Source organism: Oncorhynchus nerka, linkage group LG28 (genome assembly GCF_034236695.1).
Source record: "Oncorhynchus nerka isolate Pitt River linkage group LG28, Oner_Uvic_2.0, whole genome shotgun sequence".
In the NCBI taxonomy this organism is placed as follows: domain Eukaryota; kingdom Metazoa; phylum Chordata; class Actinopteri; order Salmoniformes; family Salmonidae; genus Oncorhynchus; species Oncorhynchus nerka.
This window is the reverse complement of record NC_088423.1, coordinates 16,277,927-16,298,043: the sequence shown is the minus strand read 5'-3', so window position 1 is coordinate 16,298,043 and position 20,117 is coordinate 16,277,927. Positions and strand designations below refer to the sequence as shown.

Sequence of the window (20,117 nt, the reverse complement as noted above, 5' to 3'; positions counted from 1 at the left end):
TTCAGAACTGAACAACAAGTATGATTTAAAGATGATTTTATAATCTCACTATAAATAATTATGACACACACAAAACACGTTATATTTAAATACAATTTTATTATAACTATTATCGATATATTAACATATATGTGCTCAATTTAGGAAGTTGTTAATGAGTTATGACGGATAATCACTTCATTACGTTTTGACAATACACCGTTTCAACATACACGCATACATCACGCACACACTCAAATATGCATAGGCCCAAATACAATTGAATCATTTACTATGTAAATATCCACATATGTACAACACGCATTTGTTTATAATACACTACATTTCACGAAGAAAAACAAAAACATCACAAAAAGAAATTACAAAAATACAGAGGTCACAATTAGGCAACGTTTCGATATTAGATATGGAAAAGGAAAACAAAACAAAACAAAAGCTAAATACAAATTATAGTCAATATGTCAACGAAATTAAGAAAGAAAATCAATGGTTACCAGTACTAAAAAGGAGTTGTTGTTTTTTGCACAAAAGGCTAGTTGATGCGTTGGCAGTTGGACGTGTATTTATAATATCAATATAATCTTGTACATACATTTATCTATTTACTTTTTTACAATACTCTGCAGTAGTAATGCACACATAGTCAACTGTATTTGATAGACCTCTCACAATAGTACTCCATTTAGACGACCATAAGAAACAATACATACAGAGAAGACTTGTTCAATTACGATGAAATGAAATAACCTTCTGAAACGGGTCACACAAGTATGATTGGGTGATTGGGTATTTCTATATTGCACATGAGTATATTACAGAGTGAAGTGATTGTCTACCCTCTTTTGGCAGGTCCATAAGTCCTAACTCTCGAACTCTCAGTGTATTCGGGGACGTTCTAAGTTGTACTCCATTCTAGGTGTAGTTCTATGTTGCGATACAGTATTCTAGCTGTACTCTGAGTATTCTAGCTGTACTCTGAGTATTCTAACTGTACTCTGGACCAAAGGATTCCTCTGAAGAGGCACGTGTTTGTGCTCTAAACGGGTCAAACCCTCCATTCTCATCCACCACCACCACAGGCAAGCAGTTCCCTGCCGAACTATAACCCTTCTTCTTGCCTTTCCGCTCCTCCATCTTCATGGTATCATACAGACCCTCGGGTTCATCATCGTCCACCAACAGGTTATCTCTCTCGGAGTAGGACGGCTTCATTTGGCACACATTACGGAGCAGCAGAAGCGCCGGTGCGTACAGGACATTGACGAGGCCCATGCCCAGGTTGAGTTGGACAAACCCATAGTTGTGCACTATATTCCCCGCCACGATAGGACCCATGGCATACGCGACAGAATAGGAGATGTCAGCTAAAGCGTAGACGCTGCCGTACACGGACACATGACGCACGTCGACCAGAAAGGCAAGTGTTGGCAACAGGGCAGTGTCCACGAGAGCAATGCCGAAACATATGCCGCATAACGGGGCGATTAACTGGCCGAATGTTTTGCATGCTGGGACGGTGCATGAGCTGGCCCCGATAATGACCATGCCCAAGGCTCCATAGAACCACTGCAGGTTGGGGTACTTAGAAGCCAGTTTGACGGTCATGTAGACACCCAGAACATGTGGGAAGAAAGCAGGCAGCCAACATAATCCCATTTCCCACTTAGTTGAATGCATGGTGCTCTCCATCCAGTTGGCTATGGTGGGCTCCAGAAAGGCCAGGGGGATATTGCACACTGTTAGGGCACCTGCCACGACAGCTATGTAGGGGTCAACCATTAGTTTGTAGATGGGGGTACCCACCGGCATATTGTCTCTAGTCCTGTTCGAGAACGGCTTGATCACGGTCAAGAGCAGAATCCCGTCTATAAGGCAAACAACGGCGAGAACGATAAACGGTACTCGTTTACCGGCAAATTCGTACAGGATACCCCCGAAGGGAGGTGCTACCAGGCTACCGAAAGAGATGAACGCCAGGGCGATACCAAGGGCTTTACTTCTCTCCGATTCTTCGGTGTATTTATCTGCTATCATGGCAATTCCTGAGGTGTCGGCGAAAGCTGAGCCCAGACCTTGCAAACTACGAGCAAAAAACAGTGTCGCGTAGTTCTCAGCGAAAGCAAATATACATGTGGAAAAGAACATGACGGTTAGTCCTATCAGGAGTGGAATGTCGTATCCAACGCGGTCTATGAAAGTTCCTGACAAAGGGTTCACCAAGAGCTGCAAGATAGCCTTCGACGCAAAAAGTACTCCTATTTGGACGTCTAAATTGTCCCTGTTGCTTTTAGCTTGGGCTGAGCTCATTGTGCTGTTGATTGAAGAATTAGGATGTATAACTACGTGGACGTGCTCTGCTTGCTCAAGCTCTAAATCAGCAAGGTAGTCGGGAATAATCGGGACTATAACCATATAGAGCATATTGTCTAGAAGAAGAGCCACGCAGACGATCACTAAAATGATCCGTCTTTGATGGTCCGGGGCTTTCATTGCGTTGCCAAACTGTTTCGTTCTTTCTCCCATCTCGGACAGTTTTACAGCGGCTGATTTGGCCAGCCCGGAGGACCCCCCTGTATCCATGATGATCTGCTATTATTGTTGTTGTCAATACAAAACAGCAGTTGTTGTTTTATTTTCCTCTGCTCTCTGCTGCTATTCTGATATCTCAGCAAGACAGATAATACTGTCCCTGTACATTTATGTAGCTGTTTTTTAGTTCACTTACGCAATGCGAAAGACAAAGGCGCAGCAGGCTTAGAACTTTTCTCCTTGTGATTTGCTGACAGCGCGTGAGGCTGCTGGCTTCTTCGGCGGTTGGTGGATTTCTCAGCCTAAACTTGTTCTTGTTTCACTCCCTCGCGCTCACATTCGGTGCTGTTTCATGGTCTCGAGAAGTGATGCGGTGAAATATTGTGCTCTTCTCTACACGGTGTAGGACTTCAACCGCGAATACTCCATGTCAAGTTTCTATGGAACGTTTGTATAAGTTGTTTATGGAACTTGGGACCCCGGATATCTTCGATTCCAATGCTCATGCCTCGAATCACCTGTAGCACGTTTGTGTTCCGTTTTGAGATCACGAATGGTTTCGTTGCCATTGGCACGCATTGATTCGCAGGATTGTCGATATTTTGAGTTATTTTTTCTCTCTCTCTTTTACCAAGGGCTGTGACGCATCACCAGCTTACCCCCAAGTGGATCCTTTTCCAGTTGCGTCCTTTATGCTAATTCAGAACATGGCAGTCCCTTAACCAATAAGAGTGAGCATCATCATGACGTCTCTAAACCTACACGATCGCGGGAAAACCCTCCCAGCAAGGTACACTGATTGACATTCCAGATGTATTGGCCCAAGTTATTAGCCTATTATTGGAGTTTTAATTTATCACTGTTTCTTTACAATTCCCTAATCATGTCGCTGCTCTTGCGTGTTACTCTGGGATGATCGTGGCTATGGCACCCGGATTCGCGCCATCCCGAACGTTCTTATACTCAGCACCACAGCGGAGGGGACAGCTCCTGCCCAGTGCACAGTCAGACAGGCCAATGTACAATGATCATATCAGGACCATACCGTATTTCTCTACACAGCCTTTGTCAAATTAATATTAAGTATAATCTAAAACGCACCCAATTTAAATGACTAGCCTACACTAGTTGCATGGGCTTCTGTTGACTCTCACCTAAAATCGAAATTATTTGAAACATTCCCGGAAGTGTTAGAATTATCAGGTAAAACGATCTCTGATCCCACGCCAGGTCAGGAATCCCAGTGTTACATGCACATAAAGCAAGCAAGTATTTTTCTCTGCCATAGAGCATTGAGCTTGCATAGTAACTAAGTACTCCTGAAGAGGTTGACTATATACAAGACACTGGTGCTATCTAGTGGTCACTAAAACTACTACATGCTATACTATCGCTATACTCTATACCAGGATTATTCAACTGCGACCCTACGAGGTTCAGAGCCTGCTGGTTTTCTGTTCTACCTGATAATTAATTGCACCCACCTGGTGTCCCTTGTCTAAAACAGTTCCCAATTAGAGGGCAACAAATGAAAACACGTAGTGGTACTGGCTTCGATGTCCAGACTTGAGTTTGAGTGCTCTACAGGATGCAGCTGTGATTGTAGCAACCTCTTGGACACTGGTACCCGATTATCTCTGGTCCAGGGCGTTACAGGAGACTCACGATCAACCAGAGCTATGAGATACTATGTACAAAAAGTGCTGTAATTCTGAAACGGTTCACTCGATATGGATGAAAATACCCTCAAATTAAAGCATTTGTCACTGTGCCAATACTTTGAGCTCACTGCATGTATGCGTTTTTTAAATTTGAAAACAATGTATATTTCATGACGTCGATTTTAAACACACCTCATGCATTGGAAAGACCCAGGTCTGTTAACAAGCAGCTGACAGTGCTTCCAAAATTCTTGAAAATCTTGCAAAAAGCCAAAAGCAGAGGAGACACAAGTTTCCCCCACAAGTCAGTTTAATTGATAGTTAAAATAATTCAAGTCTAAAGATATGCTGTATCAGTACATAGATAGGTGATGGATGAACTGTTATTGGGGACAACCAGTCACAGCAACACAAGTTGGGGGGGGGGGGGGGGGGGGGGGGAGACCTTGACCTGTTCATCAACACAGGAGTTGATCTTAGGCACTGACCTAAAGTCAGTTTCACATTTTACCTGAGCAGTAATGAAGGATTTTGTGAAGATACACTGGCCCCAGATCTGTGCCTAATGCCAACTTCTACCCAGTGCACTCAACCTCCCCTGGAGTGTACAAAACATTAGGAACACCTGCTCTTTCCATGACAGACTGACAAGGTGAATCCAGTTGAAAGCTTATTGACGCCACTTGTTAAAGCCACTTCAATTCAGTGTAGATGAAGGGGATGAGACAGGTTAAAATACGATTTTTAATCCTCAAGACAATTGAGACATGGCTTGTGTATGTGTGGCATTCAGAGGATAAATGGGTAAGAATGGTTTATCATGCTCAGCAGTTTCCTGTGTGTATCACGATTGGTCCACCACCACCCAAAGAACATCCAGCAAACTTGACAACGTTGGGATGCATTGGAGTCAACATGTATCCCTGGGGAACGTTTGATACCTTGAACAATCCATGCCCAGACAAATTGAGGTTATTCTGAGGGCAAAAGGGGGTGCTACCCAATATTAGGAAGGTGTTTTTAATGTTTTGTACAAGCAGGGTAGTGTATAGCGCAGTAGTCTCTCTAATTCAACCATTCCAATTACAATCATTGTCAAAACAATAAACCCAAGCCATTTCAATGTTTCATATACAATTTATATTCATAGTCATATTTCATATGGTACAAAGTTACATTCTGAACTGCAAAGACTCTTTCATAGAAATAAATACTGAAATGGCTAAACTGCGATATGAAAGGTCTCTTCTCCTGGAGAGCAGACAGACAGACAGACAGACAGACACACAGACCAGCAAAGGCAAAACACACGCCCTCGTTCACTCCTCACGACAGACACCGTAGTAACACTCACCAGCACAATCTGCTGGTACACAGACCAGACTCCGGCAGAGGATGTCAAATGACACTTTACTCCGCATCTAGACGCAACCACAGATTAAATGACACCGTACTCCCCATCTAGACGCAACCACAGATTAAATGACACCGTAATCCCCATCTAGACGCAACCACAGATTAAATGACACCGTACTCCCCATCTAGACGCAACCACAGATTAAATGACACCTTATACTCCCCATCTAGAAGCAACCACAGATTAGGGTCGAAAAGACAAACATACAAAAAGTCAATAATAAAAATAGGCTTCAAATAGTCTCTGAAAACTTCAGTATCATATCAACCTATCAGGAGGGATCCTGTTTGGTCAGAGATCAGTCACTCTGTCCCCTAGTGTACAAAAGGTAAAAGGAAGACGTTGCCCCTAGACGCTTATCTAATGTCAGTGTTGAGTTGTTCCTCCCCTAATTGTTCACGTTGAGATTTGCGGAGGGTAAATTGATCCTAGATCTGTGCCTATGGGTAACATCTACTCTCAGCATACAAAAGATTCCAGGCGCAGAGAAACCAGCTATTATACACAATCACACCTCTGCATTGGCAGAGATGGCTTAAAAATATATCTATCCATACACCACGAACCTTATAACAAAGACGGTCTGTCAAAATGTTATTGTATCTACAGAGAGACGGGTTGAAAATACTGCTACAACACTGTACATTTACTTTATTCTGATCAACTGAAATTATTTTTCCTTTGGTAACATTCTTTCACATAGGTATACATACTCCGTCACACTTCAAAAGTCCATAATGCAGTTAAACATTTCCTTTTTCTTATTTTTTAAAAACTTTCAAACCTAAGGCAACAGTTGATTTTTGTAAAATGTCTGCAAGCTCTAGCTGATGGGAAGGAAGATGGGAGAGCAGGATGGGAGAGCAGCGGCCCAGAAACTAAAGTCAGAGACCCTGTTCCAACACACTTAAAGTGCAACCCTGCCTTCCTACCTACCTTCCGTGAGGTAATTAACTACTAATCTGTCTCAATCATCAATCCAACCCAGTTGTAATTACCCCTAGGAAGGGAGGATGCATTTTTAGGTATTGGAATAGGGTGATTCTCTGACCCTGCAGCTGCAGACATGATTGATCTGCGATCTATCAGGTTTTCCATAGACCATAGTCATGGAGAACAACACTGATCCCAAGTCCAGAAAACTGACAATTGATTAAACTGTATTGCGTAAAATCAACATCCATGTTCTCACAAAATAAAATTGATCATGAAAGAAGAGCACACCTGTATCATTTAGGACACACACGATTGGCTCCATCGCTGGATTGTCCTGTAATACTTGCTTTCTTATTGGACATCATGCAGTTGATTTGGTTTTGCAGTTCAAACACCGACATTATTATTCTCCTGTGTGCAGGTGTTTCGTACAGTTTCATACAGTATTGTCTCCTCTGTTCCATCGGTCCTTTACTGAAAGGAAGCAAAGATGAGGACAGGGGTGTGGCCAAAGACTGAACCTGAACCTACATTGATTCCCACCAATCACCACGCAGTATTTGGACAAAGGGGTTGGTTGGACACTAGGCATACAATATAAAACCAAGTGTAAAACATGACCTAAGAAAATTAAATAAACAGAAATGATTTAGTTTTCAATAATAATAAAAAAAATAAATAATAAAAATAATAATAGAAGAGCAACGGGCTTGTATCAGATTTAAAATTCAATACAATCAGTAAAATTACAAATTAAATAAAAAATAACCGTAAAACAAAAAGAAACATGCAGAGGAGTGAATCTGATTGGCCAGCTTTGTTCCTGCTTCGAGCAGGCTCCTCCCATTCTTCATCTCTGTGGCAGGGTTAGAGATCAAGGGTTAAAAGTTCAGGCCTGACTGCCCATGACCTGCCAGACGATCAGGTGACTCCTCTCAGCTTTAGCCAGGAAAGGCTGCAGCTTCAGAGTGTGCTCATCCAGTGGCTCCTCAGTTTCCCCAGCCTCGTCACCTACACACAGACAAACATTAAGCCACTTCAATTTATACAAATCTGTATGTTTTCATTCCCTGCCATATAAGGACAGTACTTGTCAATTGATTGTCTGATAATACGGTCCTAGCCAACTCACCCATCCTGAAGTCAATGTATCCCTCTCCACCACTCAACACTAGAACAGACCTTTCCTGCTGTTGTTGAGGGTGCTCCTCTACCAACTTGTCACTCCCCACTTCTGCTGCTCCGCCAGCACCTGACGGGATCACCTGACCTGGGGGATGGAGGAACTTCATCCAGTTAAAAGGCAGGAGGAGGAGAAGAAGAGAGGGAAGAGAAGTGAAACTACCTGGGACAGCCGTGAAGAACTTGACGGCATCTCGGTGACCATGGAAACAGAGCTGAGCGTGAGCCATGGAGCAGAAGGGTACAGAGGTTCCAGCTGTCACCTTGTCACTGTTCTCATCACCATACACACAGATTGTTCCACCAGGTTTACCTGGCCCCGCCGTCACCTTATTGGCTAGAGACCGAGCGAGAGAGAGATGAATCATTAAATAGAGAAAGGGTGAATAGATGGAGGGATGAGAGATACATGAATAATTACATAGAGGGGAAAGAGATGGGCAAAGAGACGGTGATGAGAGAGAGATGCATTACTTCCCCTTACTGTCAGTGAGAGGTATAGAGATGATGACTCCATTGCCAGTGCCGACCCAGAGACGGTTACAGGACACCATGAGAGCTGTGATCCTGACAAACGAGAAGCCCAGCTTCCCCGTACCTGAGGGAGATCAACATGACTCATTATTAAGAAAATAAAATAATGAAGTACGGGTCTATATTTCCTGTACGTGACTTGGGCTTTCTAACGCCATGAATCCCTGTTCCATATTAATCAGCTAACGAGGACACACAAACTCAAACAAGTTGCATTAGAAGCATAGAACACAACAACAGGTGTTTAAATGCCCTGGGTTCCTCACCCAGCATCTTGCTGACGTAGGGTTCTATGTCGACATCCTGCAGGTGTTGGTGTGTGTGGGCGTGGAACAGTCTCAGAGTAGAGTCCAGTCGGATCGACACCCAGATACCATCTCCATCCCACGCCAGCTGTCTCACCTGGCTCTCCTTACGGGGGTGGGCATCAAATGACTTCTATGGGGGGAGAGAGATGAGAGAGGATGGAAAAGGAGAGGAGGGTTACAACTATAATCTGTGGATGGTTAGACTTGTGTGTTCAGCACGCGAGTCAGTCCGTCTGAGCCTGTGTTCAGTACGCGAGTCAGTCCGTCTGAGACTGTGTTCAGTACGCGAGTCAGTCCGTCTGAGACTGTGTTCAGTACGCGAGTCAGTCCGTCTGAGACTGTGTTCAGTACGCGAGTCAGTCCGTCTGAGACTGTGTGTTCAGTACGCGAGTCAGTCCGTCTGAGACTGTGTGTTCAGTACGCGAGTCAGTCCGCCTGAGACTGTGTGTTCAGTACGCGAGTCAGTCCGCCTGAGACTGTGTGTTCAGTACGCGAGTCAGTCCGCCTGAGACTGTGTGTTCAGTACGCGAGTCAGTCCGCCTGAGACTGTGTTCAGTACGCGAGTCAGTCCGCCTGAGCCTGTGTGTTCAGTACGCGAGTCAGTCCGCCTGAGCCTGTGTGTTCAGTACGCGAGTCAGTCAGTCCGCCTGAGCCTGTGTGTTCAGTACGCGAGTCAGTCAGTCCGCCTGAGCCTGTGTGTTTAGTACGCGAGTCAGTCCGTCTGAGCCTGTGTTTAGTATGCGAGTCAGTCCGTCTGAGCCTGTGTTTAGTATGCGAGTCAGTCCGTCTGAGCCTGTGTGTTTAGTATGCGAGTCAGTCCGTCTGAGCCTGTGTGTTTAGTATGCGAGTCAGTCCGTCTGAGCCTGTGTGTTTAGTATGCGAGTCAGTCCGTCTGAGCCTGTGTGTTTAGTATGCGAGTCAGTCCGTCTGAGCCTGTGTTTAGAAAGCGAGTCAGTCCGTCTGAGCCTGTGTGTTTAGAATGCGAGTCAGTCCGTCTGAGCCTGTGTGTTTAGAATGCGAGTCAGTCCGCCTGAGCCTGTGTGTTTAGTATGCGAGTCAGTCCGTCTGAGCCTGTGTGTTTAGAATGCGAGTCAGTCCGTCTGAGCCTGTGTGTTTAGAATGCGAGTCAGTCCGTCTGAGCCTGTGTGTTTAGAATGAGAGTCAGTCCGTCTGAGCCTGCATGATTCCGTGTGTGTGTCAGACATGCCTCTATCTTCATGGCTTTGGGCTGGACAACGTAGATCTTGTTCCTGAAGCCACACCAGACCTTGTCGTGAACCACTGTCATACAGCGGATAGAGTGGTGGGGTCTGCCCAGGTCTAACAGGTGGTAGTTGGTCAGATCCCACTGACCATCTGGAGGGGAAGGGGTGGGGTTTAGCACCAGCATATACAGTGCAATCAGAAAGTATTCAGACCCCTTGACTTTGTCCACTGTTATGTTACAGCCTTATTCTAAAATGCATTAAATCTTTTATTTTTTCCCCCACCCTCAATCTACACACAATACCCATAATGACAAAGCAAAAACAGGTGAATCCCCTTATATGGGATTCAAGTAGATCAACGGACACACAAACAAATGTAAGAAAGCATATGGAAACACGTCAGCCTTACCCACTCCTCTGTGGAAGATAGCCAGTGTTCCATCAGCCAGAGACACCAACACTCTCCCCTTCACATGGACGATGCCCAGGACAGAGTCCTTCAGCTTTATAGAGTGGAGACACTTCCTCCACTGGGCCACTGACGAGTGCACGTACACACTGACACACACACACACACACACACACACACACACACACACACAGACACGTTTGACTGATGAGATCAATATGAGATTGATAAACAGATCTGATTGATTAATTAGCAGATTGGCGTCTCACCATCCGTTCTGTGCCCCCAGCCACATGGTGGGTAAAACACTGCTCATCTTCTGGGCTTCTTCTCTCATCAGGTCCTGTTCCTCTAAGTTAGGGTTGGAGCTCACACCATCCTTTACCAGATCAGACTCCCTGAGAATGGAAACAGTATGTATAATGCGTGTTTGTGTGTGTGTTTTTGTTTGTCCGTGTGTGTGTGTGTTTGTCCATACCTCTGTGTGTAGTTGGCTGGCGACTTCCCAGGGCTAGTACTCTGAACACCCAGAGGGTCAGTGAAGACATGTTCAGTGTAGACTCCCCTCTGACTTAAGTCATGCTCCGGACCTGCGGGACCTGCACTGACCTCTGTAGCTTCAGTAGCCTCCTCTGCAGCCTTGAAGTCTACACAGGGAGGAGGGAGAGAGAAGAAGAGTAGGCTACTTTTTAAATGGACCGGGAATCCCATTTGGGAACCAATAGCCCAAATCACATGTTTCTATAACCCTGTAGGGTAGACCTAGGAATTCAGCGGATCATTCCATGGAGAAAGTGGGGTGAAAGGGTTTAGTTTAGAGGTCTTCACTGTTCCGAGTGGGCCTGATATACCCGACAGTCGTAACTTGTCCCTCGGGACCGGGTCGGGTCCTGTTTGATTGTCATCGGGTCTCGGTCTACGTACCTACAGCTGACAGACTGAATGGACCTAACCACAGCTCTGCATAGACTATAGCATATTTATTTTATGCTAATAAGGTGAATGTATTAACTTACAGAAGGCCTAGTCGACATCTAAAGACCTACTTGTTAACCAGTAGACCAACTTGGCTGATAAACATAACGTTTTTGTCACTCTGGTCCAATCGGGTCTAGGTTCCATTCGGGTTCCGGTCTGATTGTTCTCGGGTTCGTCCGGGTCCATGACCTCTCGTCGAGCTAGCAAACCCAGCAATCACCCACCTCTGGAACTAGCAAAGTATCCACCAACTCGGCACATCAGTCCAGTGTGACTAGATCAGTAGAAACTTCAGAGGGACATCTCTTACCTGTGTCGGTCTCATTCTCTGGGCTTGCTGTCTGGGGGGTAGCCACCGCCCCCTCAGTAGAGCAGCCAACCACATTGATCCCTGCCAGCACTCCAGCTTCGCCCCCTGAGCCACTACTGGTTGTGCTGGCTTCGAGAGTCCCGCCCTCAGCACCTGACCCCGCCTCCGGGTTATGGGGTACCTCCTCCCCTGCCGGGTAGTCAGTCTCTCTAGCACCTGACACACACGCAAGCACATATACACCCAAGACCACCATATAAAAACGTGTACAAACATGTTATGGTTAGCTACAATCAAAATAAATATACATATTTTGCTGGGTCTTGAGTGCTCATGTAAAAACGCACACAAACACAGACCTGGCACGCTGGCCATGCAGAGGACGTGGGAGTTGCAGACTAAGAAGTTCTCCAGGACGTTCCCAGGCTGGTTGGCATCGATGACGATGACCTTCGTGGTGGCCTGAGTACTGGTACAGATCCAGACCAGAGAGGACAGCTCCTCCTGGTGATGCAGCTCCTTCTCCTGCTCCTACACCACACAAGTATTGTATGAGCGTGCCTGTATTGTATAAGCGTGCCTTTATTGTATGAGCGTGCCTGTATTGTATGAGCGTGCCTGTATTGTATGAGCACATGTGTGTGTGTGAGTGTGCTGGCTGACCATATGTGTTGTGTATATGTACCTTCAGGTCCTGGTCCAGTTTGTCCAGACTGCTCTGTGATCCTGTCTTCCTGCAACGGCTCTCAGGACCAGGGCTGGTCAGGTCACTGTAGAACACACTGGCTCCTACTATTGACCCCCCGTCACGAGTCTTACCCCCTGACAGGTTCACACCTACAGCACACCACAGCTACGGGAGGGAGACACACAGTTAGCAATATGTCCCTATATATAGAGAGACATACAAGGTAAGAATAGGTGTACAGACCAGTTTGTGAGCGGAGCTGAGCGGTCCTTTCCTACTGCTCTGCTAAAAACCACTCATATTTTTGTGACTACCCAGACCTACCATTTTGTTTTGAAGTATTGAAATCAAACCCCATATGACCTGAAGGAAAAGTATTTGAATAAACATGAAAATATGAATGTAAGAAGTGCTCATCATTTCAAATAGGCTACATGTCATATTAAACAGCATATAAACAATCTAAATAGCTCAGGAGCCAGACAGGGAGCTAGTTTAGAAAGTATTTCAAACTACAACCCAACACATTAAATCATTCTATTCTATACATTGCATATATATGCTGTGACTTACTTAGAATTCATTACAAATTAAACAAACAATGCCTTATTAGGCTCAGTCTACAGTGCATTTGAATTCACTTTTAGAAACATGAGTTTGACCAGTCTGTGACTTCAGGCTCATGTGATGGTGCCTGGAGAACAGGTCAGCAGTGGAGAATACCCTCTAAGCACTTGCAGAGCCACTGGGGACGCTAAACACCTTTTGGGCCGTTCTTGCCAGGTTGGGCAGGAATGAGTTTATTGTTTTTGTAGGTAGGCCAAAAAGGATTTTAGGTAAAACAACCCTATCAAAACAGATAAAGCTCCTTGAAAGAGGCAATATGCCTGGCCTATTGGGACAAAATCAATGATGGCCTATTGTATAAATAATAGAACAAAAATGAACAAAACTTAAAGAGATGTGATTTTTAGTTTATAAATACTTTGCAACAATGACACAGCTAGCTACTCACCTCGTTCCTTTCTGTTAGTATGTACACGTACTAAGTACTTTCGGGATACCAGTCTTTCCTGACCCCATAATGATTCTTTAGTTGTGGGCACTACATTACCACACGCCCTGCCCTCTCTTGTGCTTGGACCTTTTCATCTTTGTAAGTCACCTGATTTTGCACCTGTGTGTTTTATCAGTTTCATTATGAAAATATTTAGCATACTAGATGACAGAAACTAAAGCAAGGGCTATTAGCAGCACACAAATAAACTACAAATGCATGCTGGGCTGGGCATGGCCTGAGCTTGTGAAGTGAGCGCTACTGGAGCGGGCGAGAAGGCCGAAGCGCCAGCCTTTGGGAAACTCACTCCACGCACCAGTCAAATTGGGCACGCTCCGCTCTAGCTCACATACTTTGGTATACACACCTTCATGGTAGCATCTTTCTCATCCAGTGGTCGGAGGTAGACCGGTACAGGTAGATTCTTCATCTTGTTCTCGGACGTCTGACCACCGTTGGCCACCTGTAAAATAAAATTGTGTGGTCAAAATACCTGGAGTCGCTTAACCTAACTTATATTAAAAGTCAGCCATATTAAGTAATCCACAAAGAGACTTGAACTACCTTGAATTTCTGTGGCAGGCTCCACCCATAGGCCTGTACCCGGCCGTCCTCTTCCTTCTCAACGTGGGCTTTCACCTGTCTGTACTGGGCTCTCTTCTGCTCCCTACGAGACACCATGTTGCCTGCCTCAGACCTGAACGGGGAGATGCATAAAAAAAAAAACCCATCTATTCTGGACACACAATCTGGCATAGATAGATAAATAAACAGAACAGATGGGGGCATGGAGGTGGGGCCAAAGGAGGATTAAATCCTCGATGAGTGAAAGGGTGCATTAATAATTGGGTGGATCATGAGTGAATGGAGAGATGAGTAGATGTCTCCAACACTCACTCCTCATTGAGGAAGTCGAAGGCCTTGCTCTTGTCACTGGGTAGTTGTTGCAGCGCTGCGCTCCTCTTCTTCACGGAGGGCTGGACCTGGGACGAGGGGGCGTTGTACTTTACATTGACTGGAGCCGCCTCGGCCGGCTTCTTAGCTGCTCCACCACTTGAACTGAACAACCGGCTGAAACTGGAGGACGGAGGGAGGGATGGAGAGAGGGATACAGGGATGGAGAAGATAGAAAGAAAGAGCAGACAGAGACACATATAGAGGGGTGGACAAAGCAGCAGCGGCAGGGTTTAAGGGATAAATATTCAAATCAAGGGTTGATTTACACCCCTCCACCCCCAAGACTACACCAATGACCAAAAGAAGGGTTTAACAGCGAGCCAGTCTCCACTCAGCAATTTTACAGGGGTTGGGAGAGCAGGGAATGCATTGGTTAATACTGTAACATGAACCAGGCAGTTAGTATGTCAACACAGAACACAACAAAAGTTACAAACTATTACTGCTAATCCCAGCTCTAGACAACGCTTGTTAAGTAAGAGTGAGATAAGGCTAGATCCAAAAATATCAGGATTCTTTCTGTTTAAGATCAAATATCTACAGTCCATCAGGTCAAAACAGACTTCATGACCCTCTCCATATAGCAGAAAATAGCCTTCCCTTTTGGTAACAACCTCAGTCTGTCAATTCAGAAATCTGTCCAATCACAGATGGCATACTGCACCTGACTCTGGAATACAACCATCTATTCCACCGTATGCCCAGTTTCTCATCACAACCCCATCACACACACCCTCCCACATCCCAACACACCTCCTGCACACATATGACAAACAACAACAACCACAGGCATGATAACAGAGACAGAGGGACCAGAGGGCAACAGGAAAGACAAGGGATTTCTTCATCAATAAACATGCATTTAACATTTCACGCACACACCGCCTCTTCAACAAATAAATGCTTTACCCTCTGCCTAAAATATAAGTAAATTATTAGCCAGATGCATTACACCGCTCTCCAACAATACATGTCATTCATAAATTAACCACACACCATAGCCATTCCTACTGAAACTCAACAGGGAGAGCCTGTATTAGGAAATGGCTATTTACAAGACATTTAAGTTAAATACATTTCATATGCGTACTAGGTACACACACCTTCTGTTTGTAGGTGAATCGTATTCAAAACTTTTGACAAAGAGGATAAGTGTTGGTTTTCCTTAGGAGTTTTCAAAAAATGTGAGCTCACTCCGAATTTAAATGAAAACAAAATGTCACTTGAAGTAAAAAGCCATTCCCTGATCAGGCAGGCACTCCCTGCATGTTTTGTTAATGTTGTTTGTTGAAAACCAGATTCAAGAAGACACTTAGCATGGCAAAGGTTTACCTACACGCTGGAGATCAAAACGCGATGTAAATAAATATATATATAATAAAGACAAAATTGAAAACAAAAAGGGGAAAACAGAATCAATGATGGTCAACAATCATCGTAGTGACTTTAGCTTCAGGTATGGTATGACACCCCTGAGATGAGGAGTGTACGGAGAAATACAAAGATAATACAAAAAAAGCAGAGACAAAAAAGAAAAGAGTAAAGAAAATTAGATAGAAAGGAGTGTTAGTAGAAAAGGGAGTGTTAGTAGAAAAGGGAGTGTTAGTAGAAAAGGGAGTGTTAGTAGAAAAGGGAGTGTTAGTAGAAAAGGGAGTGTTAGTAGAAAAGGGAGTGTTAGTAGAAAAGGGAGTGTTAGTAGAAAGGGGAGTGTTAGTAGAAAAGGGAGTGTTAGTAGAAAAGGGAGTGTTAGTAGAAAAGGGAGTGTTAGTAGAAAAGGGAGTGTTAGTAGAAAAGGGAGTGTTAGTAGAAAAAGGAGGGGTGGTGAAAAAGGAGGGGTGGTGAAAAAGGAGGGGTGGTGAAAAAGGAGGGGTGGTGAAAAGGAGGGGTGGTGAAAAGGAGGGTGGTGATAAAGGAGGGAAGTAGAAAAAGGAGGGGTAGTAGAAAAAGGAGGGGTAGTAGAAAAAGGAGGGGTAGTAGAAAAGGAGGGGTAGTAGAAAAGGAGGGGTAGTAGAAAAAGGAGGGGAAGTAGAAAAAGGAGGGGAAGTAGAAAAGGGAGTGTTAGTAGAAAAAGGAGGGGTGGTGAAAAAGGAGGGGTGGTGAAAAAGGAGGGGTGGTGAAAAGGAGGGGTGGTGAAAAGGAGGGGTGGTGAAAAGGAGGGGTGGTGATAAAGGAGGGAAGTAGAAAAGGAGGGGTAGTAGAAAAAGGAGGGGTAGTAGAAAAAGGAGGGGTAGTAGAAAAAGGAGGGGTAGTAGAAAAAGGAGGGGTAGTAGAAAAGGAGGGGAAGTAGAAAAAGGAGGGGAAGTAGAAAAAGGAGGGAGGTAGAAAAAGGAGGGGTGGTGAAAAGGAGGGGTGGTGAAAAGGAGGGGTAGTAGAAAAAGGAGGGGTAGTAGAAAAAGGAGGGGTAGTAGAAAAAGGAGGGGTAGTAGAAAAAGGAGGGGTAGTAGAAAAGGGAGTGTTAGTAGAAAAAGGAGGGGTGGTGAAAAAGGAGGGGTGGTGAAAAAGGAGGGGTGGTGAAAAGGAGGGGTGGTGAAAAAGGAGGGGTGGTGAAAAAGGAGGGTGGTGAAAAAGGAGGGGTGGTGAAAAGTAGGGGTGGTGATAAAGGAGGGTAGTAGAAAAAGGAGGGGTAGTAGAAAAGGAGGGGTAGTAGAAAAAGGAGGGGTGGTGAAAAAGGAGGGGTGGTGAAAAAGGAGGGGTGGTGAAAAAGGAGGGGTGGTGAAAAAGGAGGGGTGGTGAAAAAGGAGGGGTGGTGATAAAGGAGGGGTAGTAGAAAAAAAGGAGGGGTAGTAGAAAAAGGAGGGGTAGTAGAAAAGGAGGGGTAGTAGAAAAAGGAGGGGTAGTAGAAAAAGGAGGGGTGGTGATAAAGGAGGGGAAGTAGAAAAAGGAGGGGTGGTGAAAAAGGAGGGGAAGTAGAAAAAGGAGGGGTGGTAAAAAAGGAGGGAATCTTACAACTGCCAGATGCTGGATTTCTTCTTGTCTGCGGCGGCAGGGTTCTCTCTAGATGCTCTGAGGGAAGATAACAACATATTTCATGGAGTCATCACTATTCAGCTGAGACAAAAACGATCTTGTTACTCAACTAGCTAGAGTCGCCAAAGACGGAACGCACTAGAAGGGGTGCATGTTTATCAATAAGAACAATGTGTGGGTGGAACACAGAAGACAAAAACTCTTCAATATGCATCACTTTATTTTGGAGTAGCTCAGCTTTAAAAGGCGCTGCTTGGTCAATCCGATGTCTGCATTGGCGGTCATGCGGCCTCTGCAGAAGTCAGGGCATTCATACTTCTTGCGCTTCACAGAGCAGTGCAGAGGTTTTGAGCAGAGCTGTCATCAAGTGAGTTTATGTTTATACAGGACCTCCAGCCGCCACCAACCGTCAACCAATCCTGTCAATGTGGAGCTATACGGAGCCCTCCGCATTGTTACAAAATTTGGGAGGCCCACAGTGGCACTAAATTTGGCCTCTGCATGCCTCCGGAGGCTCCGCACCTGCGTCACATCATCCATACGAAGCCTTTTTGAATCAAGCATAAATTGGCTCTTAGTTACAAGACTCCCCTCCTCCCTCTCCCTCTTCTCACCGTATCATCTCTGTCCATCGTACAGCTTCCTGTAGCTCCATCAGTCTCTCCTTGTACTGGTTCCTCTCCATGAGGACTCTGGCCATCTCTACCCTGGTGAACCTCTTCCTCTGAGCCGTGGGAACATCCGCCTGCCAGGAGTGGTATCAGCACCCTCATTAGACACTTCCACAAACAACTCACACACACAAACAACTCACACACACAAACTCACATCTTCCTCACTCTTGGTCTTCACTTTGTCTTCCTCTGCCACCCGAACCCTAAGAGAGAAACACACCATGTGATGAACACACATCGGGGACACACATACCGGAGATGAACACACACACCAGACACACACATGCTTGAGATGAACACACAGAGATGCCTGGGGATCCCATATTAATCTCAACAGGGGAACAAACAGACAGAGAGAAGGAAGGCAGAGTAAAGACTGACCTCCTGAGTTCCTCCTCTAGCTCCTTGTTCTTCTCCTCCAGTCTAGTCTTGGCCTGAGTCACAGCCTCCAGCTCTCCCTGCAACACCTCCTTCTCACACGACAGCTCATCTACACGCGCTATCAGGTCATTCTTCACCACATTCAACGCATTTCTGACGCAACCGTGAGGACAGAGATTAGTCAGCATGATCATTAGGCCCTACACCAACTTTCTCTGGGCCACTGTTTCTGCATCCTGGTCCTGGGGACCCAAAGGGTGCACATTTCTGTTTTTGTCCTAGCATTACACACCTGATTCCACTATAATCAACTCATAATCAAAACTTTGATTAATGGAATTGGGTGTTTAGTGCTAGGATAAAAACAGAAATGTGCACCCCGTTGATTCCAGGACCAGGATTCAGAAACACTGCGCTAGGTGAACTCTTTGACGAAAGCCATATCCCTCTGTGAACAGAAGGTGGCAGTAGTGTGAATTTACTACACAACGTGGGACATTCTTGCTCTGGCAATTTAATAATGTTCCATTGATTTCTTGAGCATGGATGCAGGTGATTTGAAAACACGCCTTACTTGGTCTCCAGCAGCTGAGTGTTCTCATGGATGAGGTGCTCCACTTCACGACCCATACCTTCGGGGAAAAGGAGGGATGAAAAGGAAACATTTTTAATAAGAAATGGGAATTCCTCCAGTCTAAAATGGAACGATATAAAACAACATGATACACACATTCCTTCAGTCTTACCAAGAAAGTTAAGGTCTGAGTCTGACACCCATGCTGGCAATGTGGGGTAGAAAACAAAACTGATTAACTTGACAAGATCGTCTTACAGCACGACTTGACTCTATGGGGACTCCACCAGGTCAATATACAGCCTAAAGAACACCTAACCTACAACCTCACTAAAAGGGAGACCCACTGTATATTTTAGTCATAGTTTGGAAGCTAAAAAGGGAGAACTAGGGAGAGGGTGATAAGGGAGAAAATGCAAGGGGTGTGAATGGAATGGTTGATACACACCAGAAAACTCATCTGAAGAGAAGAACCAGGAAAATATGAAATAATGAGATGAAGTATGCAGTATGGAAATAAAGTTAATGTGAAGGGGGAGAAATAGTAAATATTTTCTGTAGAAAGGCGAGTTCATCCTAGTATATATGGCAAGTACACACAAGTGCCAGTTGAGTTTTTGCCATTCATTTGGGACTGAGGTAAAGTTTTCCAGATTTACCCAAGGTGTGGGTATGAGATGATGGTCTTGGAATAGGTGAGCGGCAAGTGTCTACAGGGGACGTGTCTTACCGAGCAGGTCGGCCCCCTCGTCCATGTCTGCTATGTCTACTCCCATGTCGGGTCCTGCCGAGGACAGCTCCGCAAACAAAGACTCTGTGTTCCTGTCGAACGCCATATTTTCTATACCTACTCCTTTAGAAGGAGTACTGGAGAGAGGGATGGGAGGAGGGAGGTGGAAGGGGGAGAGATGGATGGGGGGAGGGAGAGAGCGGGAGGTCATCTGAGTGACCACAGCTTCAATACACTGCATCATGAAATAAAGTGTTTGTTTTCATATCCGGCTGTAAGGACCAAGCTGGAAGCGATTGTCTGTACAGTTTGACAGATAAATGATGATTGAGTGTTCAGGATAGAGATGCAGAGATGGAGATAGAAACACTAGTTCCTGTTGACCCTACCTGGCGTCTTTGTAGCCACTGAGGTCCATGTCCAGTTCAGGAGTGGACTCTATGATGGACTGCACCTCTGATGACTCAGTGTTATCATCTGCTGCGTCTGTAGAGGAGATGGAATAACATGTTAGAGTACTAACCTTCTGGGACAAACGGGTACGTTTGACATGGTGAATACAGTGGTGAGGCCAATGTGATGCCAAACACATTTTAGTAGGTTTTCTAATGTAACAA

General features: G+C 45.2%; 2 protein-coding genes across 3 annotated transcripts in view; both read right to left on the bottom strand.

Annotated features, from left to right (window-relative positions):
- Window positions 1-90: 90 nt before the first annotated feature.
- Window positions 91-3,241, bottom strand: LOC115112649 (probable vesicular acetylcholine transporter-B). The gene has a single exon (XM_029639677.2). The coding sequence runs from the start codon at window positions 2,578-2,580 to the stop codon at window positions 985-987; it is 1,596 nt and encodes a 531-aa protein (XP_029495537.2). The 5' UTR covers window positions 2,581-3,241; the 3' UTR covers window positions 91-984.
- A 2,066-nt stretch (window positions 3,242-5,307) lies between these two features.
- Window positions 5,308-20,117, bottom strand: part of LOC115112944 (C-Jun-amino-terminal kinase-interacting protein 4-like) — a 61,192-nt gene continuing 46,382 nt past the window's right edge. Inside the window, exons 7-28 of one of the 2 annotated variants that reach the window (XM_029640030.2) lie at window positions 19,890-19,986; window positions 19,501-19,637; window positions 18,771-18,828; window positions 18,197-18,349; window positions 17,970-18,018; window positions 17,756-17,886; window positions 17,121-17,177; window positions 14,115-14,294; window positions 13,782-13,914; window positions 13,585-13,680; window positions 12,158-12,325; window positions 11,832-12,003; window positions 11,473-11,688; window positions 10,663-10,831; window positions 10,454-10,582; window positions 10,185-10,333; window positions 9,775-9,923; window positions 8,526-8,697; window positions 8,210-8,323; window positions 7,889-8,062; window positions 7,676-7,813; window positions 5,308-7,554 (exon numbers count right to left, since the gene is read on the bottom strand). In XM_029640030.2, the coding sequence (XP_029495890.1) occupies window positions 7,433-7,554; window positions 7,676-7,813; window positions 7,889-8,062; window positions 8,210-8,323; window positions 8,526-8,697; window positions 9,775-9,923; window positions 10,185-10,333; window positions 10,454-10,582; window positions 10,663-10,831; window positions 11,473-11,688; window positions 11,832-12,003; window positions 12,158-12,325; window positions 13,585-13,680; window positions 13,782-13,914; window positions 14,115-14,294; window positions 17,121-17,177; window positions 17,756-17,886; window positions 17,970-18,018; window positions 18,197-18,349; window positions 18,771-18,828; window positions 19,501-19,637; window positions 19,890-19,986 (2,963 nt within the window). In that variant the 3' untranslated portion in view covers window positions 5,308-7,432. Of the gene's footprint in view, window positions 7,555-7,675; window positions 7,814-7,888; window positions 8,063-8,209; window positions 8,324-8,525; window positions 8,698-9,774; window positions 9,924-10,184; window positions 10,334-10,453; window positions 10,583-10,662; window positions 10,832-11,472; window positions 11,689-11,831; window positions 12,004-12,157; window positions 12,326-13,584; window positions 13,681-13,781; window positions 13,915-14,114; window positions 14,297-17,119; window positions 17,178-17,755; window positions 17,887-17,969; window positions 18,019-18,196; window positions 18,350-18,770; window positions 18,829-19,500; window positions 19,638-19,889; window positions 19,987-20,117 lie in introns of both variants that reach the window. The other variant, XM_065012662.1, reaches the window with a different exon arrangement.

What these genes read in the sequence shown, in the direction of transcription:
- LOC115112649 (XM_029639677.2), bottom strand. Translation starts at nt 2,580, where the DNA reads ATGGATACAGGGGGGTCCTCCGGGCTGGCCAAATCAGCCGCTGTAAAA.